General features: G+C 36.7%; 1 protein-coding gene across 4 annotated transcripts in view; it reads right to left on the bottom strand.

The window, feature by feature from the left end:
* Nucleotides 1-27012, bottom strand: part of DENND1B (DENN domain containing 1B) — a 259192-nt gene that overhangs the window by 151534 nt on the left and 80646 nt on the right. For all 4 annotated transcript variants that reach the window (XM_019920439.3, XM_019920441.3, XM_019920442.3 and 1 more), the window contains exons 4-5: nucleotides 6161-6210; nucleotides 4099-4218 (exon numbers count right to left, since the gene is read on the bottom strand). In XM_019920439.3, the coding sequence (XP_019775998.1) occupies nucleotides 4099-4218; nucleotides 6161-6210 (170 nt within the window). The remainder of the gene's footprint in view (nucleotides 1-4098; nucleotides 4219-6160; nucleotides 6211-27012) is intronic.

Below are 27012 nucleotides of genomic sequence, written 5' to 3'. Positions count from 1 at the left end.
GACCTGATTGCCCCAACCAATCCCATGAATAATTCGTTTGCTACTTCTACCTTCCCTTCCCACAACCCTTCAAAAATGACTAAATTCTAAGTCTTGGTTTTATATGAAGCTAAACAAACTTTCTCCTACTACATCTTAAGGATACGATGAAATTGAGTGTTGTTGGAAGAGAAAAAATAGTAGAAAATAAATTGTAGGTGTAGTCACATTTCTCCTGTCCTCTCACAAAGCATTTCCACCACGTTGAACATTCTGTGTTGAAATTACAGAAAAACACTAATATCTGGCTCTAAGATGGTGATGGGAAGGTCACCTCACAAGTAATATTTTTTTGTCTTCCAAAGATCATTCTTTTGCACTGTGATTCCAAATTTCAAGCGTGTAGAATGAAATGCCTGTTCCCTTCCCATTCTTAATTCTGCTAGTCAACAATGACCAGCTGCTGCCTTTGGAGTATCTCCACGAAAACACACTTGTAGGACCATTTCCTGTCCTGGATGTCTTACCTGACAAAAGATGATCTGGGTAAATTCCCACACATTTTTAATATGCTCTTTATATAGTCCTGACATCTCAGAATTTTAGTGCAGGAAAAACTGATTAAAATTACTTTTGCTCACTGCAAAAAGTAGATGAATGCTGAAGTGTACAAAGTCAAAGAATTAGAGATCTATCCTTTTATAAGTATATACAATCATATATTAATATATAAATCTGTTATTGACTACTCCTTAAAATATACATTTATATATACATATAACTTGTTCTTTACAAACATAAGAACACACTATAGATATTACCTTGAAACTTTTCATCATTTCACAATATATCATAAACATTTCTCCAAGTCAGTATCTGTGTGTATAATTTTTCCTAACAGATAAATAATATTCCATTGTACTAGTCATTAATTCATTAACGTATTTATTCAACAAATATCTATTAAGAGTTTACTCTTGTAGGCACTGGGAATACAACGCATCAGTGAACAGCACAGACAGCATTCTGGCAGGGAGGGGGCACAGAGTAGAGCCTGGGGAATGGGCCCTAAAGCACCTAATCAGTTCCTCCTGAGAGACATCTACATCCAGTGGTTTTGCTCTTATAAACCATGTCATAATAAATAACTTTGCTCACCCTTTACTACTCACCACTGGGAATATTCCTGAGATTTAAATTTCAAGAACTGGAATTAACTGAGTCAAGGAGAAGCAGACTTTAAAAATCTGATAGATATTTTTAAATTCCCCTTCAAAAAGTCATGTCATTTTACAGTCCTACAAGCAGCACATGAAATATCTATTTCCCCTCATGCTTTTTATTTTTAGTTTTTCATTTCTGCCCATTGTAATGTGCTCGTTTCTTTTACCTTTAGTAAGGCTGAGCATCATTCACAGGTGTGTGTGTGTGTGTGTATACACACACATACATATGTGTATATATGCTATTCACATTTCCTCTGTGAATATGCTGTTCAGATGCTTTACGTATTTTTCTATTGGGTTGTTTCTCTCTCTTATTATACTCTATGGTGATTAACTCTCTGTCACAGTGGTTGTAAATATAGTCCTACCAGCTTATTATTGGAATATTCAATTTCCTTACTATATTTGTCACCAAACAGAAGTTTTCGTCATTATGTAGTCAAAGGATGCCAACGTTTTTGGCTTCAGGATTCAATGTCAGGATTCAAAGGCTCTCACAGTTACAGTAGTTTTTAAAAATCAACAACAATCTCTTCTAGCACGTTTAGAGTCCCATCCTTCCTTTCAACACGTATGAAGTTCAATCGAAAGTGGTGAAGACTCAGTGTAGTCCGTGGACAAACCAGAACCCAAAACACCATTATTCCTCTCACTACAGCACTCACCGAGATTTGCCAAAACTATTTTCACAGACATACACCGATTACACCTTAAAATAGGTATTTACCTACCCATCACAACTTTCTAAATAAATTGCTGAATTTGATTATATTTTAATTCTCTGTTCTCTAATTTACTGGCTAGTCTCTAAATTGGCTATTCTCAAGGAACACCGTTGCATACTACTTTCCAGGACAGTGACTGAGACATGCCATTAACATCTATGAGATGGCAGTCTTTTAATTTTCTAGGAAAAAATAAGCTGCAGGATAGAATTTTCTCAATTTAAGATTCTCACTCTCCTCCACAGTTTTTTCATAAAGCTTTGATACCTACTATTTCTTATCTACTGGAAAGCACCGTCAAATAACAAAAATAAAAGGAACATTTACTCTTTTTAAAAAGACTAAATAACCAATAATGCTTACTGTGAAAGGTTTTCTTTATTGGCATAGACGATTTTTTTTGGTTTTTATTACACTGATATAAGTGAACCATATTTTCTGCGGGTGAGACTGTTCTTACTGTAGAACGACAACATTCAAGTCTCCTTCCACCCAGACGGGTTTGAGAACTACATAAAAGTAACCTGATATGGTAACTGCTCTAGAATCTGCTTCCTACAAATTAATGACAACTGGTTTGGAGATACAGACACGATACTAATCCTTCAATCATTTAACAAATAGCTATAGTTCATATTTTGTGTAAATATTTCGAGGTTAACAATGGCTTTCCTAAATTGAAACAGAAATGGCTAAGAATGTTTATTCTACAAGCCCATTCACAGGGACTATTGTGAAAATTTTAAAACATGCTAATTATTAATAGGTTCATTGTATTCAAAGTATGTTAAGAGTTCAAAACAAAGAGAAAGATTTAGACTCTTTAATTATGGATATCATAATTAATTTATGTAAAATAGATTCAAATATTACATAAGAATGATGTCTATAACTTACTCTCAAATGGGTCAGCAAAAACAATACTACAACAGAGAGACATACAGAATTTGTGTGTGTGTGTGTGTGCGTGCACGCATGTGTGCACATGCGTGTGTGCGTGTGTACACTGAGAGAGTGGGGGGAGGTGGGGAGAGACAGAAGCAGGCTAACAACTGTGAATCTAGGGGATGTGTAGACAAGAGCTCATGGTAGTATTCTCGAAACTTATCTGTAAATTTGACTTTTTAATGAAAAGATATTCTGAGTAGAATTTATAACTTAACCCTCAAAGATTGAGAGGAATGTAGCTAAAAAGCAAATGAACATTAAATTTAATGTTATTTCTTTTACTATAAACATTTCTATAGAATCTAGCTTGACCAATATCCGTATTGTAATCACAGTATAGAGTCCTATTTGTATAGAACACACCTACATTTCTAAGTCATCAGGACATATTAAAGGGAAGCTAACCTTCCGGACCGTCCTCCTCAGCACTAGCAACTCAAACCCAAGGTCCACAGACAGAGAGACGCGCTCTCAACTGTCTACCGAGTGAGTCCAGGCCAACCAGGTAAGTGATGGAGGCGGACAGGCAGGGCTTGTGAAACAAGCAGACTCCTGACACAAGGAGACACCTGCTGCTCAGCACCAGCTCAGTGTTGCTGGGACAGCAAGACCAGCGCTAGCAAAAGGAACGAAAAACGTGAACTTTATGTAAAATTTCACTAAAATTTATAAGGTTAGAAACACCTTCTAAAATTTTTTAAACACCATGAGGCCAAATAAAACACCTCTAAACACTTCTGCCCAGAATCACCAGCTTGCAACCTTTACCTTCAACCAACAATTCACTTTCAAAAATCCAAGTTCTGGGTCAGCAATAGAACACATATTAACTTAACTGAATTTTTTGCATCCTACTTAATATGTGAAGCATACATTATCTGACCTCATAATTTTTCAAAAATAAACCCACAAAAACTAATCTTTAAAAGGGCCAATTCTAACACAATATTGTAAATCTACTATACTTCAATAGATTAAAAAAAAAAGAAGGAGCCAATTCTTTGAAGCAAAATTCTACTGTTACTGGTATATCTTTAAACCAAACTGATGCCATATATAGAGAGTAAATAAAATTATTTTTCAACTTAGTTGGATTTAAATAAAACAATTAAAAATATATATAAGCATATTTTTAAGCATCCCAAGCACAGCAAAGTACAAAAGAAAGACACCGTTAATCTATCGTGCCTCCAATTTTATTTTTTACTACAAATACTTACCTGAGGATGCATAAGCAGATTTTCCCTCCCGATGTGAGTCGGCAGAATCCAAACCTCTGTTTACTTTCAATGTCTGTCAGTACAAAGGCAAAGTGCTGTCCGACTTGATTCTGAGACACTCTAAAATACAGTAGTATTATAACACTTTAAGCCTTGTGTGAGAATTTTCTTAGAGAAAAGCAAATGCAAGAATAGATGTATGTGTGGCATTGTTTTCACCTTTCCAATCAGTTGGTTCTCAAAGACAGAATGACGTTTTAAAAACTAAAATGAGCGTGAAATGTGCAAACTAAATCACGAAGCAAGTACCAAAATAGGTTGAAACGCCTTATGGACTGAGCAATTCAGCATATTGTAATCCCTTACTAGGGAATCATAAGGTATCTTACCGTAAGTTTTCACATGCTTGAAAGTACTTATCAAATATTTCATAAATTCCGAACGTACTACTAATGGAACCGGGGAGGTGAGAAGCTGGTCATATGACGGTCCGCCCCTCCCCAGCCTCTCCTCCAGGTGACTCTAAGGCTTCTCACACAGCAAAGCGTGTTGCTGCACAGCCTACTGGCAGCCACCACCAACTCTGTTTAATTGCTTCTTCTGTTGACATTCTCACCCAATAAAGTACCATACAAATTACTATTGGCAATTTTTTTAGCATTCTCTTCTAGAGCTACCTGTATCCTGGTAATAAATTTCCAAATTTACAAAGAATCTGAGCTAACGTGAACTAAGTATCATCATACGTGTCACACTGCCATGTAAGGTGCAGTATAAATCATTACGCTGAACCTTTACTATTATTTAAAATATACAAATATATTTCCTGTTACTGGCCATAACTTTGCCATTAGACAACAATAACTGAACATCTGCTTCCTTGTCCCAAAATAAAGTTTCCAGGACACCTAAACTTTGGCTTTGAAATAGCCACAGGAATTATGTATGAGGAAACAAGCTACTTACCCCTACTGCACCAATACTACAAATCATTTTCAATTGTCAGGGAATACTGCAGTTCAAATGCTGAATATTTAACAAACACAGTTTTATGGGGACAGGTTTGTTTTTGTTTTTTTAACTTTTACAAACTTCACAAACAACCTCTAGTGTCTCCTGTGCCCTCTAGTGCCCAATGTTCACAATTTACTTCCACAGCTTTTCTTCCTTTATTTCATCTTTGCTATTAATTTGGAAATTGCAACTTTAGCAGGCACAAGTGATTCCCCAGAAAAGAGGTAAAACAAGGGGCATCATTCACCAGCAGTACTTATTACTATCAATTAGCCCATCGTTCGAAAGACTTTTTTACCTTTAACACTGTAAAATTTTAGATTTTTACTAATCTCTACTTTTAGCAAAATATTTTCCTAAAATAAATTTTCTTTTAATACCACCTCACAGCATACCCTTAAAGAAAACTGATAATAGGGTATGAAAATCACATGAAAAACAATAAATGATCTGTTATTATGCTCAAAGGGCTATATATTCTGTGACATTCCAGTTACACACAGGTAATACTCTATTCATCCAGCATTTGTTCAGTAAAATACAAACATAATGAGATTTTCAAAACTGCTAGGTAAGAGGGTTTCTCTGCAGCCTTCCATAATATTGCACGATTTCTATAAAGCTATTCTTGGGAGACAACCAGCCATGAGTTTTACAATATCACACAGATGGTCTTTTCAATCAGGGTGAAGTGAGATAGAAACCAGGATATATACATCTAATTTTAAAAGACACAATTCTAAGGCTCTGATAAAGGACATATTAATGTTTTTTTCTCCTAGTGCTTACAACGTGTACCTGAAGAACAAAAGGAAGAAATGGAACCTTAAGACTAATCCTAACTGGCCACAGTGGAATAAACAGAAGATATAATGATTTAGAAGGCTTCTCCATTTCAAATATTATTTAATTTTGAACCTCTAGTCTTTTTTGTTAGAGGCAATGGGGGAAAAATACATTTCATTTTATAAAGAAAACACATGTAATAATTTTAAAGTGCTCACTGAGATTAGGCTAAGGTTATTTTAAATGATGACTTATACTGTACCTTTCAACGTCGAAGGGGAAACAGAACTTTGGCACAGTCTGTAGTACTTCCTGCAAATGCAAAAAAAAAAAAAAAGCTTTAGAATATTTTTAAAGATGCAGTTAAAACTTTTTTGGAGACATTTTTTAGGAAAAAAAAGTTTGTCTTTTTCTTAAGAAAAATAACAGAGGTTCCTGGACTAAAATAATTGATTATTAAAAAGGAATTAAGTGTGTGCTTTGGCAGATTGCACTGACAATGCCACGGAAGCCCCAGGAGGGAAAGGCCTGGCCTGAAGGGTATTAACACCCCTCACATCCCCGCTGGGACTCCCTTCAACAAGGCCATATGGATTTTACAAGAAGCACCGCACCATATGGGTAAGCTGCGTCTGCTGCTGCTTGTACCACAGAGTAGCCACAGGGACTTCTGACAGATCCTGGCTCAGAAATATAAATGTTGTTTCAATTAAAATGCAGGCAGAGAAAAGGGAATGAAGTTGGCAGCAATGAATTACTGAGAGGTATAACAACTCTACGTGCCCCAGAGTAAAATGGTTCAAAAAAAAGTATTTTCTATAGCTAAAGAAACACATTTATATGTTGAACTCTTGGTAAATTCAACATCAGTAACACTAAGTTTAATCCCAAGTAACACTCTTAAAGAAATGTGTATCTAAAAATAAGCCTTTAATGTAAAACTACATAGCTTCTACTCTGTGCACTTTTATTTAAGAATTTCCTAATATGAAAATCAATGTTTTAATTAAGCATAGAAAATAATCTTACTGACTTGAAACTGCAGTGATTTTACAGTTATTATAAAATAATTTTAAAAGCTTTTAGAAATCATATACATTAACAAGTATAACAAAATGCAGATAACTGTCAGATATTTGGCAAAAAAATAGAAAAAGATCTATTTTGTTAAATATGAAAAACAACTTAAAATTAACTCCTGTCATAGAGTCAGAATTGAAGACACCATCACACAAGTTTAAAGCCAGGCGATTTTACAAGAGAAAGCAGAGATTGATGAAGAGGCTTCATATTAAAAGAGTAAAGAGCAAATATCTTCATGCAGTAGCCACTCCCCAGCAAAAAATGCCCTATCACTACTTCTCTACCAATAAAACTTACATTCAGAGAAATCATCAGTATATGAATATTAAGCCCTATACACAGTCATAGAATTGAGTGTTTTAAGCAGAATTTCTCCCATTCTTTTAAAATGTAAACTGGTATAAAGTATCAAGTAAAAATAAACCATTGTAAAATTCCAATGCCAAAACCTAAGAAAGCTTCAAGAGCCTTAAGTCCCTGAAGCTGAAAGAAAAGCATATGTAAACAAGCTATCTTCTATCTTTAGGGCAGGGTACCCAGGTTTGCTTATGAACATACATTTGTAAGTACGAGCGCAAACCCCGTATTCAGAAAAAGCCAACTGTTTTACTACTGACAATGTTTTATTATCAATAAATGGAACTAAAAGAGCTGCTAAGCTTGAAATAATTCAAATTACTTAAACTGAAAACAGGACATTACAAAAGAGAACAGTTCATCTGACCACTGCTAATCCTTATCTTGTGCTGCAAAAAGTGAAGCCATTTCCCATATTTACAACACACATGAACGCTATTCAGATACTCCCCCTGCAAAGCTGTTCATATCATTTCTGTAACAATAAAGATAGATATTCAAAATCCATTGTCTGCTTCCAAATATACCCGAATTAATAATATATTTCACATTGATTTTAAGACTCAAATAAAGAAGAATGTTTCCCAGTTAGTTGCTCAATCGTTCACACCCTCCCCCTCCCTCCTTCCAGAAGCAACACACATGCACACACTTCTGCAAAACAGCCACGGCTCGCTCCCCAACTGGCAGAAGCATCCCTCAGGGGACAAGTCTTTAAACCTCCGCACTCTTTAAAATTCAACCAGCCAGCAGGTCTATAGACTAGTGTATAAACAGTATAGACAAAAAAATCCTCTCTCAGCTTATGTCAGTGACAAAGCAGCTCAGCAGTTGACTGTTCCTCCCCTGACAGTATAAGCTGGGCTTACACAGATCAATGGTTGCAAGTCCTACCTAGCTCCCAGGGCTCGGTTTTCTTCCTTAATTACAGGTGCTATTCAAACTGAGGTTGAAAAAGAAGAGAGAGAGAGAGAGAGAGAGAGAGAGAGAGAGAGAGAGAGAGAGAGAGAGAGAGGTGAGAGAGAGAGAGAGAGAGGGAGGGAGGGAGGGAGGGAGGGAGGGAAGAGAGTTGGAGGGAGGAATAAAATACATGCAAATAGTTTTTTGGATCCTTTTAACAATGATGTTAATTGAAAACTGTACTTTTATATTGATTAGAAGTGCTCATAAACTCTAGTATTTCCACCGCACTGTGTTCTTGATACGACACATACACACACACATTTCTGGATTGGCATCCGTAGATTATGTGAGAGGTTTAAGACAATACTCTGCAAAAGTTATGTTTCTCTATTCCTACCGGCTTTTGTTTTTATGAAATACCTAACTTCCTCAGGCAAGAAAAATTATCTGGGTTCTCAAAATCCTCTTAATTCTCTAAAAGATTTCTTTTCATAGAAAGAACACATTGACTAACACGTCAAATGTTAAAAACAGAAATAACAAAAAGAATGATATATTAATAGAATATAAAATTATGAATAGCAAAATACAAGAGGCAATACCACATATATCTGCATATGCCCTAAAAACAAGTCTACTGCTATATAAATAAACTGACTGGGAAATATATAAATGACTGAAAACAAGGATTAATGCAAATTTATACACTGTGGTTTTTTGGTACTATAACCTGTATCTGTACTAATAAGCATTATGATCAAACTGATCGTGTAAGAGAGAAGAAACTGCTCATGTTAAGAGTGGTATATTGACTATCCATGAGGTTACCTTTGAGCATTATAAATTGATCAAATAAAAGAGGAAAGGAGCATTTAAGAATCTACTTTAAAAAAAAAAAGCTGAAATATGTAAAGTTTACCTCCTGATTAGAGATCAGTAACTACAAAGGTCTTAGAATTTCTCTGAAAAAAATCTAAGAGGCAAGGATATGCACCATCGTTGGGATCAGTACTTGTTTTCCTTGTCCTCAATGGCTCCTTCTCCTGCCCTCCACTGAAATGCTGAGGTTCCAACCAGTCCTCTCCGCCACACCCAGTAAATCACACCTGCCTAGGCAATCTCACCTACACCCACGGATTCAACTACAACTACCAAATTTCTTAGTCCTATAGTTCAGATACTTCTGTGAACTCCAGGATTATACTTCTAACTACCTTCTAGTATCAATCTCTGAACATTCCCCAGACACCTCCAATGCAGAATGAACAAAACTGAAGTCACTCTTTCAGTTTTATAGTCCTTATCACCCAGAACGGCAGCACTGCCCACCCCGTTACCCAAACAAGCACATGGTAGTTGCCTAGACCTCTCCCTTTCCCTGACCCCCATATGCAATCAATCATTCCTCAAATTCTGTTTGTTCAACTTCATAACCGTCCTTCTCCAGGGGTTCTCAATGGGAGGGCAGAAAGAATTAGACGGAAGATAAGACGGTATAAGATAATCACTTGGGAGGGTTTTTCACAACACACTCAATTGCCTACAGTAAGGGTCTTGAGTGTTTAACTTGGTTTGACTGGCACCTATAACTAAGGAATAAGATAAGGGCGCCTACTGTACACAAGCAGTAGTTACCCTCTCACTGCCAGAAGTGACACGGTGGACTTTTTCGGGGACTGATTCAGCACCCTCCTCAAGGACTCAGGAGTCCTCCATCCTTCTGCTCTGCTGTCCGGAGTTTGTGGCTTTGTCCTCAGGCATATCTACTCGTGGTCACAAAACGAGCTGCCAGAGTTCAGCTGACCACATGAAGATACCGCTGTATCCAGCGAAAGCTTCCTGGGAGGCTCTTTCTATCAGCGGGGAAACCTTTCCCAGCAGGCCCACCGGCTGACTTTCCCGTGGCAGCTGATCAGCCAGAAGGTGGCGGCCACTCCTAGACTAACCACGGGCAGGGCAAAGGTTACCCATGCTTAGCTTAGCCTTAGACTACTTAGAGAAGTCAGAATTCAAACCCATCCATTTTCCACTGGCCACAACACCTGTAATTAATTACAAAGAAGCTTGAGTGAAGCATCATCTTTTCTTTCTTAAGACTCCTCACAGCAATTTTAATTAGATAAGAATTACAGTTCTACCAAAGTTCTCAGGAAAAATATACACGATATTACATAAGGACAGTTTTCAAATATGCATAAATTTATTCATTTGAATAACACTTTCAGAATCCTTTTGTAAAAAGGGGGCTTTACTTATCAATTTTAATCTAATTTTTCACAATGGCCACTGATTCCTAAAAAGATGGTTACCTAATTTTGAATATTATCTCCCAAAACAAATGAGAATTCATTAATACCATGTATTCACTCAATCTATTTGTGCTTTACATGGGGGAAAAATAAACTTTTTTTTCTCAAAAGAAATATTCACTGAGCTACTTAGTGACAAGCAGGTTGCACAGCGCACAACGGGGATTCCCAAACTGCACCCGAGCTGCTCAAGGCACCACGGCACACCCACAGGGGTACTGCGAGATGCTCTTAAGTTTCCAAGGAAACACAGCTACACTAACAGGGTTTTTAGATTGGGATGCATTTTATTAAAAGGTAGAACTACAATTATACCGTAAATTACACATACAGCCTCTTTAAACATCGTCTTACTTTCTAAAGTTTTTTAAGCTTGGAGACTCTATTTTAAACTTAGAGCCAAGGAATAACTATCAGAATAATTGAGACCACTGCAGGATTTTTCTCTTGGTTTTACTTTTATGTACTATTTCAATTAGAAGTAAATTTCTCTTTCATCCTTCTTCCTTAATTTAAGGAAAACACCAAGTCTGTGAATTCTGACACTAACAGTGTTTAGATTGTTAACTCTGATCAAGTTATTTTTCACTATCAAAAATTAAGAATGGGGCTTCCCTGGTGGCACAGTGGTTCAGAGTCCGCCTGCCGATGCAGGGGACACGGGTTCGTGCCGCAGTCCAGGAAGATCCCACATGCCGCGGAGCGGCTGGGCCCGCGAGCCATGGCCGCTGAGCCTTCGTGTCCGGAGCCTGTGCTCCACAACGGGAGAGGCCACAACAGTGAGAGGCCCACATACCACAAAAAAAAAAATTATGAATGAATTTTTATTGTTGAAAGATTTAAATAACTGCCACGAAGCAAATACATTCGACTGTAAAAAGAACTGTATTGTAGAAATACGCATTTTGAGATTTTGGTTCTATGTGTATCAGTCAGGTGATGAGAGCTCTGTACTCAATATTAGCTTAATCTAATGCCAGTGAAAAAGCCTAGATTCAAAGCAGTACAGCATGATGTTACCAAAAATACGTATACTGTACTTAACGATTAGATAGGTGGTTTACTTGGCAAATAAAAGGAATAATACATTTCCCTCATTAATTTAAGATAAAGAGAAGAATTCAAAAGGCATGAAAGTATATATATATAAGCAAATGGGCTTCCAAAGGTTTTTTTGTCAAAAATTCTATTCCAACCACCTTTAAATTTTTATGCCTACGTTAACATTAACTTTTAAACAGTGATCTGAATAACAATTATCCAACTCTAAGAAAAAGCCACCTAGGAAGACTCCCTTTCTTTTTCCCTAATAACCATGTAACCTCCCATTCCTTTCAGACTAATATACTTATTCTTCGCATCACTCACCCCTATTTTAACTAGTAACATTTTCTAGATCAAAGGAAACACCTATATAATAAAATAGAGCATTGCCTATAATATTTATTTGCATTATAGACACTAAGCTACTTAAAAATGAATATCAAACTGCCATTAAATCAAGATAAGTAGAATTAAGATAAGTAGAAAAAAGCCTCAATTTTTAGAGAGAAACAAGTTTGACACCAGTCAACTGATCTGCTACCATGACCCCAACCCACAGCTAGATGCTGTGGAGAGTAAAGGAAACGTGATTACTAATTTTCAGAGCTACGATGAGATCCCAGAAATAGGCACAGGCACCAGTGTGCAGGCACACACCCACGAGGCAGCAGAGCCCAGTGGTCAGTGCACGGTGCTCTGGAGCCAGGAGGTGACACTCAGACCTGGCTGTGCCAGCCCCCGGCTCAGCGCCCCCGTCACCACCTCTAGAAAATGTGCCAAAATTATCATCTATCTCATAGGATTAAGTGAGGATTTACTCGGGATTTGTATGAGGATTAAGTTAAAAATCCATGTAAAATGATTAGACAGTGTCAGGTACATAAACCCCACTGACAACTGTTAACTCTTTTATTAATTAGTTAACTTATTTTAAAAACTCAAGTGTCATATGAATTCAAATGAAGAAGATACTTATTCAACACATATTTACTAAATAACTACAACATTTAAGGTCCTGTGTCCAATGACCTATGCCAAAACATTAACATACTGAGATACAAAATACAAAGTATTATACTGAATAATTTATCTGCCTCCTTGGAAGATGGTTAACACATTTAATTAATATAGATGCCTATGGATATAGATATAGATTTGAATATATTCAACTATTTCTGTTTAATCAAACACAATAGAGGCAAACTCGGTTAATGCTGCAAAATCATACACTGTGCATATCTGATGTTTTCAGTATGTACAGGAGCTTACTTTGGGCTACCACCCTGGCTACTTCTTTGAATTAAAAATATCTTCAAAGAGTCACGCCAACAGACATTTTTCATTTAAGGGAGGGTTTACTAATAAAATTCTTTTTTCATGTACTTATTTATCAATACACTTAATAAGGATTAATTACCAACTCTGCACAAGGCACTGTCCAGTGTGAGGAACGGAGGGACTTCCTGCCCCCTTCACCTCAAAGGGGGCTTCCCTGCAACTGTCCTGGCGAAGACACTGACAGAGATGCCCTTAGAAAACACATCCTCTTTGTAGCACTGCCCTTGATTACTGAATTATGTTTTCCATTTTCTTTAATTTTGCGTCATTCTTTGTTCTTTGTTAACCTTTAGCTGGATTTTACATTTTCTCCAGTCTGGATTTTATATTTTCCCCAGTCCTGTGGACTGCCAGACCCTTGATTCATATTATTTCTCATATTCTTCAGACCTAGACCATGTGCAATCTTTCTGTCACTGTATTCATGTAAATATTCTCCATTCATTGGGTAAATCACACATTAAAGAATGTATTTTGCTGTTATGGATGACAAACGAGGTATGATATGTCCCAGAGAAGTAAACTACAATTACCCTTTTTTCTTTTTTTTTTTTTTTGATCCTGCCTTGAACCCAGTTCGGAACTATGCCTGCACTGCTTGATTTTCCCTAGATAGTGAATCCTGCGATAAACCAGATGGGAATCTTGTTTGTCTGATGCTTTAGGAAACAACAGAAACTTTAGTTTTAGAGCATAAATCAGGGCCCCTACACTTTAGATGACTATTGTATTCTGGGAGCAACAGTACACATACTAATTATTTCTCTATACCTTGAAGGTCCCTGGAGTCTATAAGGTCACCTAGTAGAAACGAGAATCACGGTGTCTTTTTAAAGTTTGGAAAAATCATAACTGACCATTTACCCATTTGGAGGCTTTGTCTGGAAGAACTAAATTATAATTACACAATTATAAAATACAGACTGTTCTATGAAGATTATTTACTTCGGTATAAAGTCTAATCAGTACTAACTCATATTTACAAACTCAACATGAACTTATTTATATGAATAATTAATATGCTTATGTACATTTATGTATATTCATTTAGCAAATATTTAATGTGCGAATAGTAATCAAAGACAATCACAATGTAATGTAATAAAAGCGTGGGTGGTAAAAGTGAAAAACACCAGGGAGTCTAGAAATCAGACATGTACACCAAATTCAGCAGGGGTGCTTCTGGAGGAGTGTGGTGGAAGTCCCAAGGGAAGAAATCTCATCTATTGCTAAACAGAGAAATACAGAGAGAACAAGAAGTTGGCCTGACTATTGTACAATGGGAGGGAGGTAGAGAGGAGTTAAGGGTGGTTTTCCCATCACAGGAAAGAATATTACAGAAAGGTCCAGAAAGGTCTGGAGACAAGAAAGAACACGTACAAAGTCTGGGGGGATGATAAGAGAATGTGGCTTGAGAAATAAGCAGGGGACTGATTCTATCAAAAGGGCTTTAGGCCAATTAAGAAGTTCTGACTTGATGCAAAGAGTAGGGAAACCACCCCTCCTGGTTTGCCCAGAACCCTTTACATGCATCTTCTCAGCACAGTTATCAGCAGCAACCCCTTTTACTCTCAAAAGTGTCCAAGTTACAATTTATCATAACAGAAATCAGAACAGTGGTACCCTGGGGCTGTGGGAGTGGGTTAGCAGGCACAGGAAGTAACCAGGAAGCAGCAAGAGGGAACTTTCTGGAGTGACAGAGATAGTCTGTATCTTTAAAGGAATGTGGGTTACACAGGCGTAGGCATCTGTCAAAACTCATTTCACTGTACACTTGAGATCTGCATTGCACCATATACAAATTATCAGTGAAAAAGTAATAAATAAGTATCTCAGTTTGGACAATAAATCATGGTCACCCAACCTAAGAGAAACAGGGAAGCTTTGAAGGGTTTAAAGCAAGGGAGGGACATGACTGGACTTGAATTTTAGGAAGATCACTCTGACTACAGTTTGTAGAATGGGTTTTAAAAGGACAAGACTGAAGGCTGGAAAATCAGATAGAAAGGCTTTTGCAATCGTGGAGGTGAGGAGTGGTGACCTGAAGTGAGACAGTGCAGCAGGAATGCAGAGAAGGTACAAAACTGAGATATAAACAAGAGTAAAAATGGAGACGCCCAGGAGGTAGCTGGATAAAACGTCTGGTGCTCCAGAGAGAGAATCTGGCCTAGACAAAGAAAGGGAATGGCACCGATTAAAAGATACGGAAGTGATAAGAGATAGGACTCTTTTATTGTCTGCTGTTATGGACAGTTACTATTATTCTTCATATTTTTATAGTCGCCTCAACAAGCAGCTTTATTATAATGTTCCCAAATTATGAAATCACTGTATTTTCTCATAATCCTGTCTTTATTTTTCTAGTGATTTGTATCAAGATATACGTTATAGAGTACTCAACCACTTCTGGTATTATAATCACAGTATGTCATCAGTCAGTAACCAGAGATCAATGAAGTTAGTAGTGACCCAGAAAGTCCTAGTTGTTATAACTGACATGATCAATCAGAACAAACGAATCTCCAAAATCTTTGACGGCTTATTCAACTCTGGAGTTCTCCTAATGCCTAACCAGTGCCTGGAACATCACTCATGCTCTCAAAAAAAAAAAAAAAAAAAAAAAACTGTTGACTTCATATGAAATGACACTGTTTTAGCACCAGCAGAATCAACCCACCTCAGTAGACAGTTCAAGGAAATGTGATTTAAGAGTCTGCATGCTTTCTTTCTGATTATCTTCCCAAATAAAGATATGATAAAATAATTGCTTACTCTGTGCCAGGTTCTGACCTAAGCACTTACATGTTTATCTCATTTAACCCTTACAACAACCCATGTTTTATTCCCTTTTCTATGTGGAGGGGAAAAAAGAGGTGAAAGAGACTAAGTAACTTGCCCAAAGTCACACAGCTAACAAATGTTAGAGTTGGGATTTGAACTCACAGGCTGAAGCTTCTAACCATTATTCCCCATGCCATGCCTTTTTTTCACTTTGTTTTCATGTAGGGTTCAATACATAATCAGCAGATGCCTGAATCTGATGCCTGCTTGGTCTCTATATGGTAGATATTGTCCATACATATCAAGAATTAAGGGTATACAATTAATACCTCCGAACCAAAGTTCAGCTTGGCGTATGGAAAAATAAAGGGGGCCGAGATGTGAGGAAATCGTGGGAGAAGAGATGGGATAATATGTCATCACAAATGTGAGTCTTACCTGCTCTGGGTTGTTCTATGCCCTTGAAATTAAGTCCTGAGGCAAAAAAGCAATGCTACTTATGTCTACGCTTATTTATCACCACTGAAAATATTAGATTTACAGTATAAACATACATCTGATTTCTTTCAAGTAAGACTTATAAGGACTTAAGTAGATTCTTTCTCACAGAGGAACAAAAGACCAAGGAATTAAATTTGAAGCCTATTATTATTATTATTATTATATATATATATATTTTGTGGTACACGGGCCTCTCACTGTTGCGGCCTCTCCTGTTGCGGAGCACAGGCTCCGGACGCGCAGGCTCAGCGGCCATAGCTCACGGGCCCAGCCGCTCCGCGGCATGTGGGATCCTCCCGGACCGGGGCATGAACCCGTGTCCCCTGCATCGGCAGAAGGACTCTCAACCACTGCGCCACCAGGGAAGCCCTGAAGCCTATTATTTAAAAACTGAAACAAAATCATCTGTCACTTATCAGAACAAGGATCATACCAGAACAAGTAAGTAATGCTCAAGTAACACAGGCAGGATGAGGTTAAACAATGTTAATAGCAACAGAGGGGCTGAGGGTGGAGAGAGCATGCACTGATAATTATCTTAGGCTCAAGAGTAGGAACCTGCAGATCAGGCCAAAGCTGCCTCTACGTGGCGGCAGGTGAGGACACGGAAAACTGCAGCTCAGATGGTAAACACCCCGGGCCACTGATGCCATTAGCCGTTCTATTCATGAAGTCTGCGAGACATTTTTATCCCCTTCAATTTAAAGCAAGAACTAAGTACTTAGTAATTAATATAAAACCTTATTCAAAGATAGCTAGCAAGCAGGACTAAAAATCGAGAATCTAGGAACTCTGTTTCTTTTTTTGTATTTTTAAGTCATCTTAATTTATACAAGATTTTTTCTTTATAAAAAATGTACATGCCCATAATTTTTAATATGTCAAATTACAATTAAATTTGAAGTCACAAGTGGTCTTTTTGCTTTTTGCATGATTTGCTTCTTGAGATTCTAAATAGAAATATTGTGAGCTATTATTTTGCAAACTTATTCTGCTCCACCCATTATAGAACATCTACCTCTTGGAATAAAAATTTAGTTCACACTCCCTGCTGATGTAATCTTTGGCCTCTTGCTGAGGTTTTTAAGAAAAGGTGCCAATCTTGGTCTTAGTTCTTGTAATGCAGAACTCTTTCTATGAGAAATTCAACTGTGAACACTGGTTCTTTTCACACAGAGAAAGCCACCAAACAAGCCTCACCAAATAGCAATGAGTTTTGATCATTCCTAGTCTAGTCCACTTCGGCATAAATGACCTTAAAGAGAACACACAATGTGCTGAGTCTCTTGTCTTTACAATAAAGAGTCTCTTTATTTTACTCAATAAACCAGAAACTACACACACACACATACACACACACACACACACACACACAGAGCGAGAGTCATTTGATAAATTTTCTCAGTTAAGGATTGGTAGTTCTCTTGAATAAATGATCTAATGCCTTCTATTTATTCTTTACAATACATTACTGTATTGGAATATACGGAATATAAGGAGTATATATAAAAACCAGGAGTGACTTACTTGTAAAAGCAGACTAAGGTAAATTCTATAAAGTAGAGGCAACCTTTGGTCAGCTAAAAAGTAGACTAAAATAGTTCTTCCTCTCACTGAAGATTTTCCTGCAAGAACGATGTAAGTCTATCACTGCTTGCTGGTGAGTCTTCTCAGCTTAGAGTCATCAGTGATCGCTAGTTTTTACGTTTAATAGCCGTTTTTCCAGTCTTTATCGTGTTTGACTTCTGCAATGTGTAACACTTTATTCATTTAACACATGTTTATTCCACGCCTACCAGGGATGAGACATGTGGGATCAAAGGCTGACAGTGACCTGCCCCTTGACCGAGGAAGCCAAGGCTTCCGCTCCCGAGCACCCTCCCCAGACGTCTGTGCCCACTTCATCCAGCTCTCCTCCTTGCCCCCCAGGCTATTTCATGGCGCCTTCTCCATTGGTGTTCCCAGGGTTCCGTCTGCAGCCCTCACCTCTCCGTGGGAAATCCAGTCTCACTGCTACACAGCACGGGTAAAGCCTGGATTCTCCAGCCAGAAGGTGAGGGTCAGAACACAGTTCAGCTACTCAACAGCTGTGTGAAGCCACATCATACTCCTCTCCTGAACCCCAGCCGGCGGCGTCCAGCCAGAGGCGTCCTACAACTTAGGAGACATCCCTACCAGCTTACCTGGCACGTCCAAAACTGGAAACATCCTCCCTCAAAACCTCCTCCCAAACGCCTTATTTCTATGCTTTTAAGCTAACTCTTTGCCAATCTAACTTTTCCCAAACTTCAGAATCAAGGCAACAGTCTTTCTTTCATTGTTTACAAACACATCACAAACTAGGTAAAACCACATGGACTCTGTGTCTGCATTCGCAAAAATGACCACTAGACTGCATTGTTGTCGCTTCTGATCAAAGAGGCTAAGGATAAAGATGTATGTTATCTCTTAGTACTAGCTTACCAAGACAAGCCGCAATGTTATCACTTGTCTAGAAAAACACATATGAATAAACGTGTAACTATATATTTGAATAGCTAAGTTATAAAAGTAACAAAAAAATAATTCATATTTTAAATATAATATTCACCATCACATTTAGTTAAAATACTTAATATATAACAACCATGAAGTTAATTTTTGAAATTAGGTCTATTTAAAGGCCAAACATTAATCAAACATTGTACACTGCTTGAAATATTTCTATGAAATATCATACCTAACATTATGTCTTTAAGATTTAAAAAGTCTAACATATGCAAAGTCTATTAAAATGCACATAATTTATCTCACTCAAAATGAAAATATATCTAATAAATAATACTATTCATCTGGCATCTCCCTTAACATACAAATGCATTCCGTTTCTCCAAAACACAGCAGCTGGGAATGAAAGGAAAGATTTCAAATGATCATTTTCACATCATATTCCATCATCTTTTCTTCAGTTTTTCCTAGCTTTCCTTTGAGTCCCATTCTTTTACAAGGGGTCTCTTTTTAGATCAATCCATATTTCCATAATCCACACTGCTGTTTCCTCCTCTTCTCCCCAGGGTGGACTAACCCCCATATCCAGAACTATGGCTTACAACTGTCATTAAGCCTTATAACAATAACAAGATAACAAAAGAACGGGTGGGGATGAGGCTAGCTGGTACCATATGTTGATCAAGTTCAACATTTTCAGCTAACAGAGGATATTTTTTAAATTTCAAAATTTTAATTGTGAATTGCTTTCATATCTACTTATTCTCCCTAACTGTATTTCAGGCTTAAATTTTAAACACTAGTAAACAACCTGGCAATATTACTTTAATAGGGCTTATCTATTAATAATGTACTGAGAGGGGAGAGAAAATGGAAATAGCAAAATAAAAAGGTAAGGTAGCAATTTATGGTTAGCTACTGATTCTTATAACCCACAAGTTTCACTCAACTTATACCTATTCCTAAAAAAGAAATTTCCCTGAAAGGCATTTTTTAAAGCACTATAAAGTTATAATGATTAAGATTATTTCAAAGTAAACATACTCCATGTAAATTAATATTGACTTTATGTCAATTTGAAGGATTTTAATTTCTCCACCAAGTAACATCTGAAAACATGCTACTTTTGCTTCCATCCTTTGTTTCATAGTTAATTAATTTTAACTTCTTTTTAAGCTAAAAATAAAGAAAAATGTGAAATGTAACATTTTGAACTGGTAGAGAGACTTTCATGCCCCTATATTAAATTTAACTTTTTTTCTCCTGATTTCAGGAGAATGGCTTCTGATTCATCAGCCTATGCTACATCATTTTGAAAAAAATTATTTCCTAACGCTTTGTCTCAAAGATTCAGAACCCGTTATAGAACTAAATTCCAAAGTGACTTTTATCAAACGTTTACTGCTCAATACAAAGTAAGTTCTTGTGAAACCACATTTATCTTTTTCAATCTGCATCATCTATTATTACTTAATTTCTATAGGTTGTTGAGTAATGCCAGACCTTCCAGGATTGGTCTAAATTATTTGCGTAGTTAGAATATAATAATTTCGCTGCTATAAAAATAAGTATAAAACCCCTCACCTCTAAGAGCTCATTAAAGTAAAACCTGTTCACCCTTCAGCAGAAAAATAAGGTCATTTTTTTCAGGAGCTTTCAAATTTTATTATCTAAAATGTATGCAAAAATATTCTTTTCAATAGGAGTTTGCTAGATTACACAGTTCTGTATTCCAATAAATACCTCAGCTCTAAAGCAAAATCTCTCACTATGTTTTTCCAAATTAGTTTCCCTGTTTGCAATAAAACTTTTAAATTTTAACAGTAGAAAATATAAGACGAGCATGCAGGTAAAATAAGAACATGATCACATTTTGCCTTGAGCTTTCTAGCACTGCATTTACAAAGGAAACAAATCTTGCCTACGTGAAGAAAGACAGAAAGATATAATTATGGTGATGATCTTGGACTTAATTTTAAGCACTTTCCCACATGCTTGCCACTTATGTTTTATTATGATTCTTCTTTTTTTGACACAGGAATGTGCAAAACAGATAACACTATGTGTATCTACAAAGCAAATTATAAGAAATAATTTATATTTTAGGGTAATTAAGATAAATCACTGATAAAATGGAATATGAAACAAAGTATACAGTCTTGATATGATTATAATTCTCTTAAATTAGCCATCATCTCTCTTTATAAGATTTAATTTCATTAAAAATTAAGAAATCAAAAATACGTGTTCATATATAACGGAAATATTCATAGTGGTAGTAAAATAAAAATTAACCATCACACATAAAAAACTGGTTCAAGACAATTTGTTCTTTCCATTTGGAAAAACAATAGTTGGTATAGAATGCAATTAAATTTTTTTTCTGTGCCTGATATAATCAACTGGTAGTATAAAATGACAGAATCAAATCCAAACAAGCAAAAAAAAGAAATCCAGTTTTTAAAAATATCTGTAATTGTTTAAATATTTATTTTGAAAGTATTCAGATTTAATAAATTATTCCCAAATAATTTAGATTTTATGCTTGATGCAAGAAGCCTAACTATAAAATGTCCAGCTATCAATCTACCACAATTTCAAATCATGAAAGACTTTATTTATTGTGATCAAATCCCTTTAAAATTATTAAAAGAAATACATTTTGGAAATGATGGATGTGTAAAACATTTTTTTAAATGAAGAACAGGCATTCTTCCTAAACCATGCAGACCAACTACCAGATATTGCTGAACATGAGAACTGTATACAGTGCTGATGAGTTTATTTGTTTTGGAATCAGCTAACTAGCAAGTTACCTACAATTACAAAAGACCTACAAAGATACAGCTGAAGGGTAAGATTTAAAATGTTCTTTTATTACTGTATATTACATAGTTTCTTACTACTATTCGCTCAGAACTGTAATTCAAACTGTTGAATTCCACCAAGTTTTCTTAATTAGTTTCTACCAAGATTTGCTTAATTAATGGAATTTTTATTATTGTAATTTAAAATAATTATGTAATACGTGAATGTTTCTCAATGCATTACCAAGGGTGTTTTTTAGTTATCTAGCATGAGAGCCATACTAGTGTGTCAATATATATTGATTTTTAATTTTTTTTAACCTTCAACAGAAATGTGAGAAAGAGAGAAGGTACACACAGGCAGGTGCTCGTCATGAACGAACAGTGGTGGACCTACTAAACCTTCATGTTGCCTGACCCCTCCACTGAGCCGCATCTTTTCATTCACAGTTTGATGAATCCCTATTATATGTGTCATAACACCAGTCTGAAATCTTTCAAAATTTAATATTCCACACCCTCATATCTATTCTGCTTAGAAGGTTATCTTGCTCCTATTTTTCCAAGAAGGTTAAAATAATCCATAACGAGTTTACTCAACTTCCTTTTATCTATTCAACTAGTAATTCAAAATACATTTATTCAGACCTTATTATGTATGAGCCACTGTGCTAGATGTGGTGACTGAAAAATAAGAAGATACATACAGAGTAGGGGAGATAGAGACATTTGAAAAAAGAAAGAATGAAAATAAAACTGTAAAATATAGAGGCAAATGCAAGAGGCTACACAGAAGCACAGACAGGTTGCCTGGGAGGTCAGGAAAACCTTCAAAGAAGGATTAATTTTCAAGCTAAGGTCTAAGAATAAGTAGAACTCGACCACAAAAAAAAAAAAAAAAAAAAAGGAGAAGAAGAAGAATGGGCAGTAAAAACAGAAATGCCACCAAAAAAAGAAACAGGATCTAGGAAAAGCCAGGGCAGGGCATGAAGGGAATCTGACCACGCCCTCTCATTTGCTGAATGCCTACCCTGTAGTTTGATGGAGCCAAGCATATAACTGACAGAATTCAAACTCCACTTTATACTATCCAAAAAAAAAAAGTCTTTTATTTAATGCAAGAAATAAAATTCTAATGTCTTTAGCTATCATTCCACATCAATTCCAAATCACAAAATAATTTCATCATTCTGCGCTTCTAATACAATAGGGTGTCACAATCAGTTACCCTAACTATATATATGACAGTATCCTCCACTCCTACCCTAAAAGAGGACCAACTCCAAGAATACACTCAGTGGTCCAGGAACAAGGCTTAAAGATCCCCTTCCACGCACACCTGCCAAACACCAGCATCGCCACGTGGATAGCAGAATGCAAGTAAAACATGCACCCAATGCCACAACTACATTCTCTTCCCAAATATCCTTCGAGCGCCCACTTAGAGACGTGTAAACATGCACCCAACGCCACAACTACGTTCTCTTCCCAAATATCGTTCCAACGCCCGCTTAGAGACCTGTAAACCACTTTCTCTGTTACTGGCCTCTGATAACTCTTAGTCCCAGAAGTAATGAATGAAGATTCACACCCTTCAAGTACACCAACTGCACTGCCATTGTTCTGCATGTACCAACCGACAACAATTCTCGGGGAAGCAAGAGACAATAATGTAGTAGGACCAAGGCGGAATATCCAGGATAAACTTTCCTCTCACATCCCATTACCCCTTTCTCTCAAGTCACGCCAGCATAAGAATGACAATCAAGACGATTTAAGGAACAAAGGTACTTTCAACAACCCTGAAACTGAGTCCTCCCAGAATACTGTCTTTTATCAATAAGCCCCTGCCATCAGTCTTCCTTCTTTCTGCTTATCTTAAAGAGGGAGGCACACCTCACCACTGCCGTCCAGAGCTAAACCCTCCGCTTGCAGCTGTGAGGCAATCTTGTGGGAACCACCGTTACAACCTGTCCGTTAGTATTACAGAACAGACAGTATATTATGAATAATTTTGTCTCCCCTACTGGACTACGAGGTCCTTCTGAGCTGACAACTTCTTATATTTATCTTTATTTATCTAGTATTAGAAAAAAATAATGCACGGTGTGTGTTCAGGTAGTATTTGTCATCTTGCCATCTCTGTCACTTCTTGCTACAGAAATTAGTTCTAGCTTCTGTCTTCAATCTCCTTTTTAAAGTGGCTTCTTGCTATTCTATATAAACATGGTCTTCCCTCCTCAAGCCTTTTAATCCTAGAAACTACCAAAATACACTAAATACTGCTATCACCAGCACAATTAGTCTAAACTTACTACTTCCCTCTTAGCCTGTTTAAATGTGTGAGGTCTTCCTTCCCAGAACGTCTACACTGCATTGTGAGTAACTTTCATGGCACATATTACACCCGGCCTTCTGCTGGAATTATACGTAGAACCAAGTATTGTAAAAACAATAAGCAACCTGTGTCTCCATTTACAGAGGAGAAAACTGAACCTCAGAGAGTAAAAATGATTTCCTTGAAGTTGTACATTCAAGTTAGAAGTAGAAACGGAATATTAGTTCACTTCTGATTCCCAAACCAATCTTCCTCCCCAATCATAAGACTCCTGGAAGGCAAGGACCACACGTCTTTCTGTTTACAGCCTTATGTTGCCAGACCAGTACCTTGCAAAAAAAAAAAGTATTCTATGAGTATTTTTAAGGCAGCTTTAGGCACATGCTAATTGCCTAGGTTAAGTAAACTTGTTCAATATTTGGCAAAATTTTCACCTCTGATATCATAAAAGTAACAACCAAAAACGTAACTAAAAAGGCCTTGTAAAATATAGCATTGCTTTTAACAATGTATCTTTCAGCTTCCTACCTATCTATATTATCCGTTCACTATGTACAGTATACCTAAAAATATGATCAAAATTGTTGGTGTCTGTGAGTCTCTATGTCTATAATTCAGAAAGGCCTTTGCTCTTACTGAGTTGGTGTGAAATGGTGCTCTATCTCCAGAGAGTATCAATAAACTAGATTATAAAGTCACAAATTAAACTCCTGCACATGGATATTTATAGCAGCTTTATTCATAACTGCCAAAACTTGGATGCAATCAAGATGTGCTTCAGTAGGAACATGGATAAACTGTGGTACTTACGACAATGGAATATTTGTCAGCACTAAAAAGAAATAAGCTACGAAGCCATAAAAAGACACGGAGGAACTTTAAGGAACCTTAAATGCATATTACACTAAGTGAAAGAAGCCAATCTGAAAAGGCTACATACTGTATGGTTTCTCTGTATGATATTCTGGAAAAGGCAAAACTATGGAGACAATCAAAAGATAAGTGGTTGCTAGGGCTGGGGACAGCAGGGAGGAATAACTAGGCGGAGCACAGAGCATTTTTAGGGCGGTGAAAATACCCATATGATATTATAGTGATGGATACATGTCATTATACGTTTGCCTAAACCCACAGACTGTACAACAGCAAGAGTGAACCCTAAGGCAGACTACGGACTTTGGGTCATTAGGTATCAGTGTAGGTCCATCCTTGGTCAAGAGCGCACCATCTGGTAAGTGATGCTGATAATGCAGGAGGCTATGCAAACGTGGGGCAGGGTAAATGGGAAACCACCGTACCTCCCTCTCAGTTTTGTTGTGAACCTTAAGCTGTTCTGAAAAACAAAGTCCTTTACAAAAATTTTAACTAAATTAAAGGAGCGCGATTCTGATTGGCTTATAGAGAGAAATGAGCATAAACTGATTATTCCTAAAAGTCCTATAAAATAAGGAAACTGAATTTCTAATACTTCAGATGGGCTAGACTTCAAAAAAATTCTTGGTGAATTCAAATTCACATAATTAAGGAAAATCCTTAGCAAACACCTAGTTCTATCAATTTAGTTTAATAAATATAGCTGGGACTTCTCTGATGTATCAATATTAAGTACAATATAAGCATACATTCATTCTATTTGGGGTTGTTTTCCCTAAATGTATACAGGTTTGATGAACAAATGGCATACTGTTTAAGGTTACAAAAGGTGTAAATTTCTACTCAACCAAACTGTATCGTTATTCTGGTAAGCTTTATTTCAACAGTAACTATATTTTGTAATGTATCTGCTAAAACATAACTCTGAAAACCTTTAGGTAACCAAAATATTGAAATGATATTGAGTTAGTCAATGTATACTCATTGTATTATACATTATATGATACATTATATATATTATGAACCTAGATAATTTCTAAGATAGAATACTAAAAACACTGATTACTAAGCATATTTAAGTCTATATACTTTTTATTTTTGTGTGCTGTGAAAATCCTACACTTTTGGCTCATTTTAATAAACTTGTTCATTTTGGCCACTATACAGAGATCTAATCGGGAGGTGTGTGGTGTTAGAAAGTGGTATGATGGGTACCATGTCTGGTAGTCTTGTAAAATGCTTGTGCAGGACACAAGGTGCTCAGTTATCTGTCCCCCAAGTGTTTTTTGTTTTTTCTTTTTCTGTGAAACAGAAGTTAGTTATTTAGGTTAAAAGTTATGATTAATATGAGTGGTTAAGACTACACTAGGAACAACAGTATCAGATAAATACAACTGTGTGTTTTGTTTTGTTTTTTCAAAGAACAGTTTTATCCTAAAACAGCAATTCTTCTGCTTTTTTGGTTTTTTACCTCTATATACTTGGGACTTGCTGAGGATGGTGAAGAGCTAGTGTTTATGTAATAACTATTGAAATGTAGTGTATTAGAAATCAAAACTGATAAATTTTTAAAAGATACATGAATTCATTTGAAGATAGCAATCATGGATGCACTACATGTTAACACAAATGACACAATTATGATGGTGATGATAATGAAATTAGTTTGACCTTGCAGATCTCCGAGATATGTCTCTAAGTGTCAGTTTGTTCTTGACTATGACAGAGCACAATGAATAAAACTTAAAATGTTTGGTAATACCTGACTGAAAAGAAGCTGTAAGAATTTTTAAAGTTCACTCAGTTTTGGTGGGCTTGCTTCCTTGGATTCCTGATTAACGCTTTCGCCTGCAACATGAAAAGTTATCCTCACCTCCGTGTACCTCTGAGATAGCCAGAACTCTGTGTCTTAACAGAATAATTCTCTGTCCTTGATACTGATTTTACTATGTCTTCTATTATTCGGGCAGAGTGGGGAGGTACAAAAGTTCCTCATTTACAAAAGAACTATTCAATTGTGTTACCGTCTATATTTACTTTTAAATATTTTATTGTCACTGTGATTTTTTTTTTTTTGCGGTACGCAGGCCTCTCACTGTTGCGGCCTCTCCCGTTGCGGAGCACAGGCTCTGGACGCGCAGGCTCAGTGGCCATGGCTCACGGGCCCAGCCGCTCCACGGCATGTGGGATCCTCCTGGACCGGGGCACGAACCCGTGTCCCCTGCATTGGCAGGCGGACTCTCAACCACTGCACCACCAGGGAAGCCGTGTCACTTTGATTAAACAGATAATC

This window comes from Tursiops truncatus, chromosome 1 (assembly GCF_011762595.2).
Source record: "Tursiops truncatus isolate mTurTru1 chromosome 1, mTurTru1.mat.Y, whole genome shotgun sequence".
In the NCBI taxonomy this organism is placed as follows: domain Eukaryota; kingdom Metazoa; phylum Chordata; class Mammalia; order Artiodactyla; family Delphinidae; genus Tursiops; species Tursiops truncatus.
The sequence above is the reverse complement of the archived record's forward strand: the minus strand, read 5'-3'. Positions and strand labels throughout refer to the sequence as shown.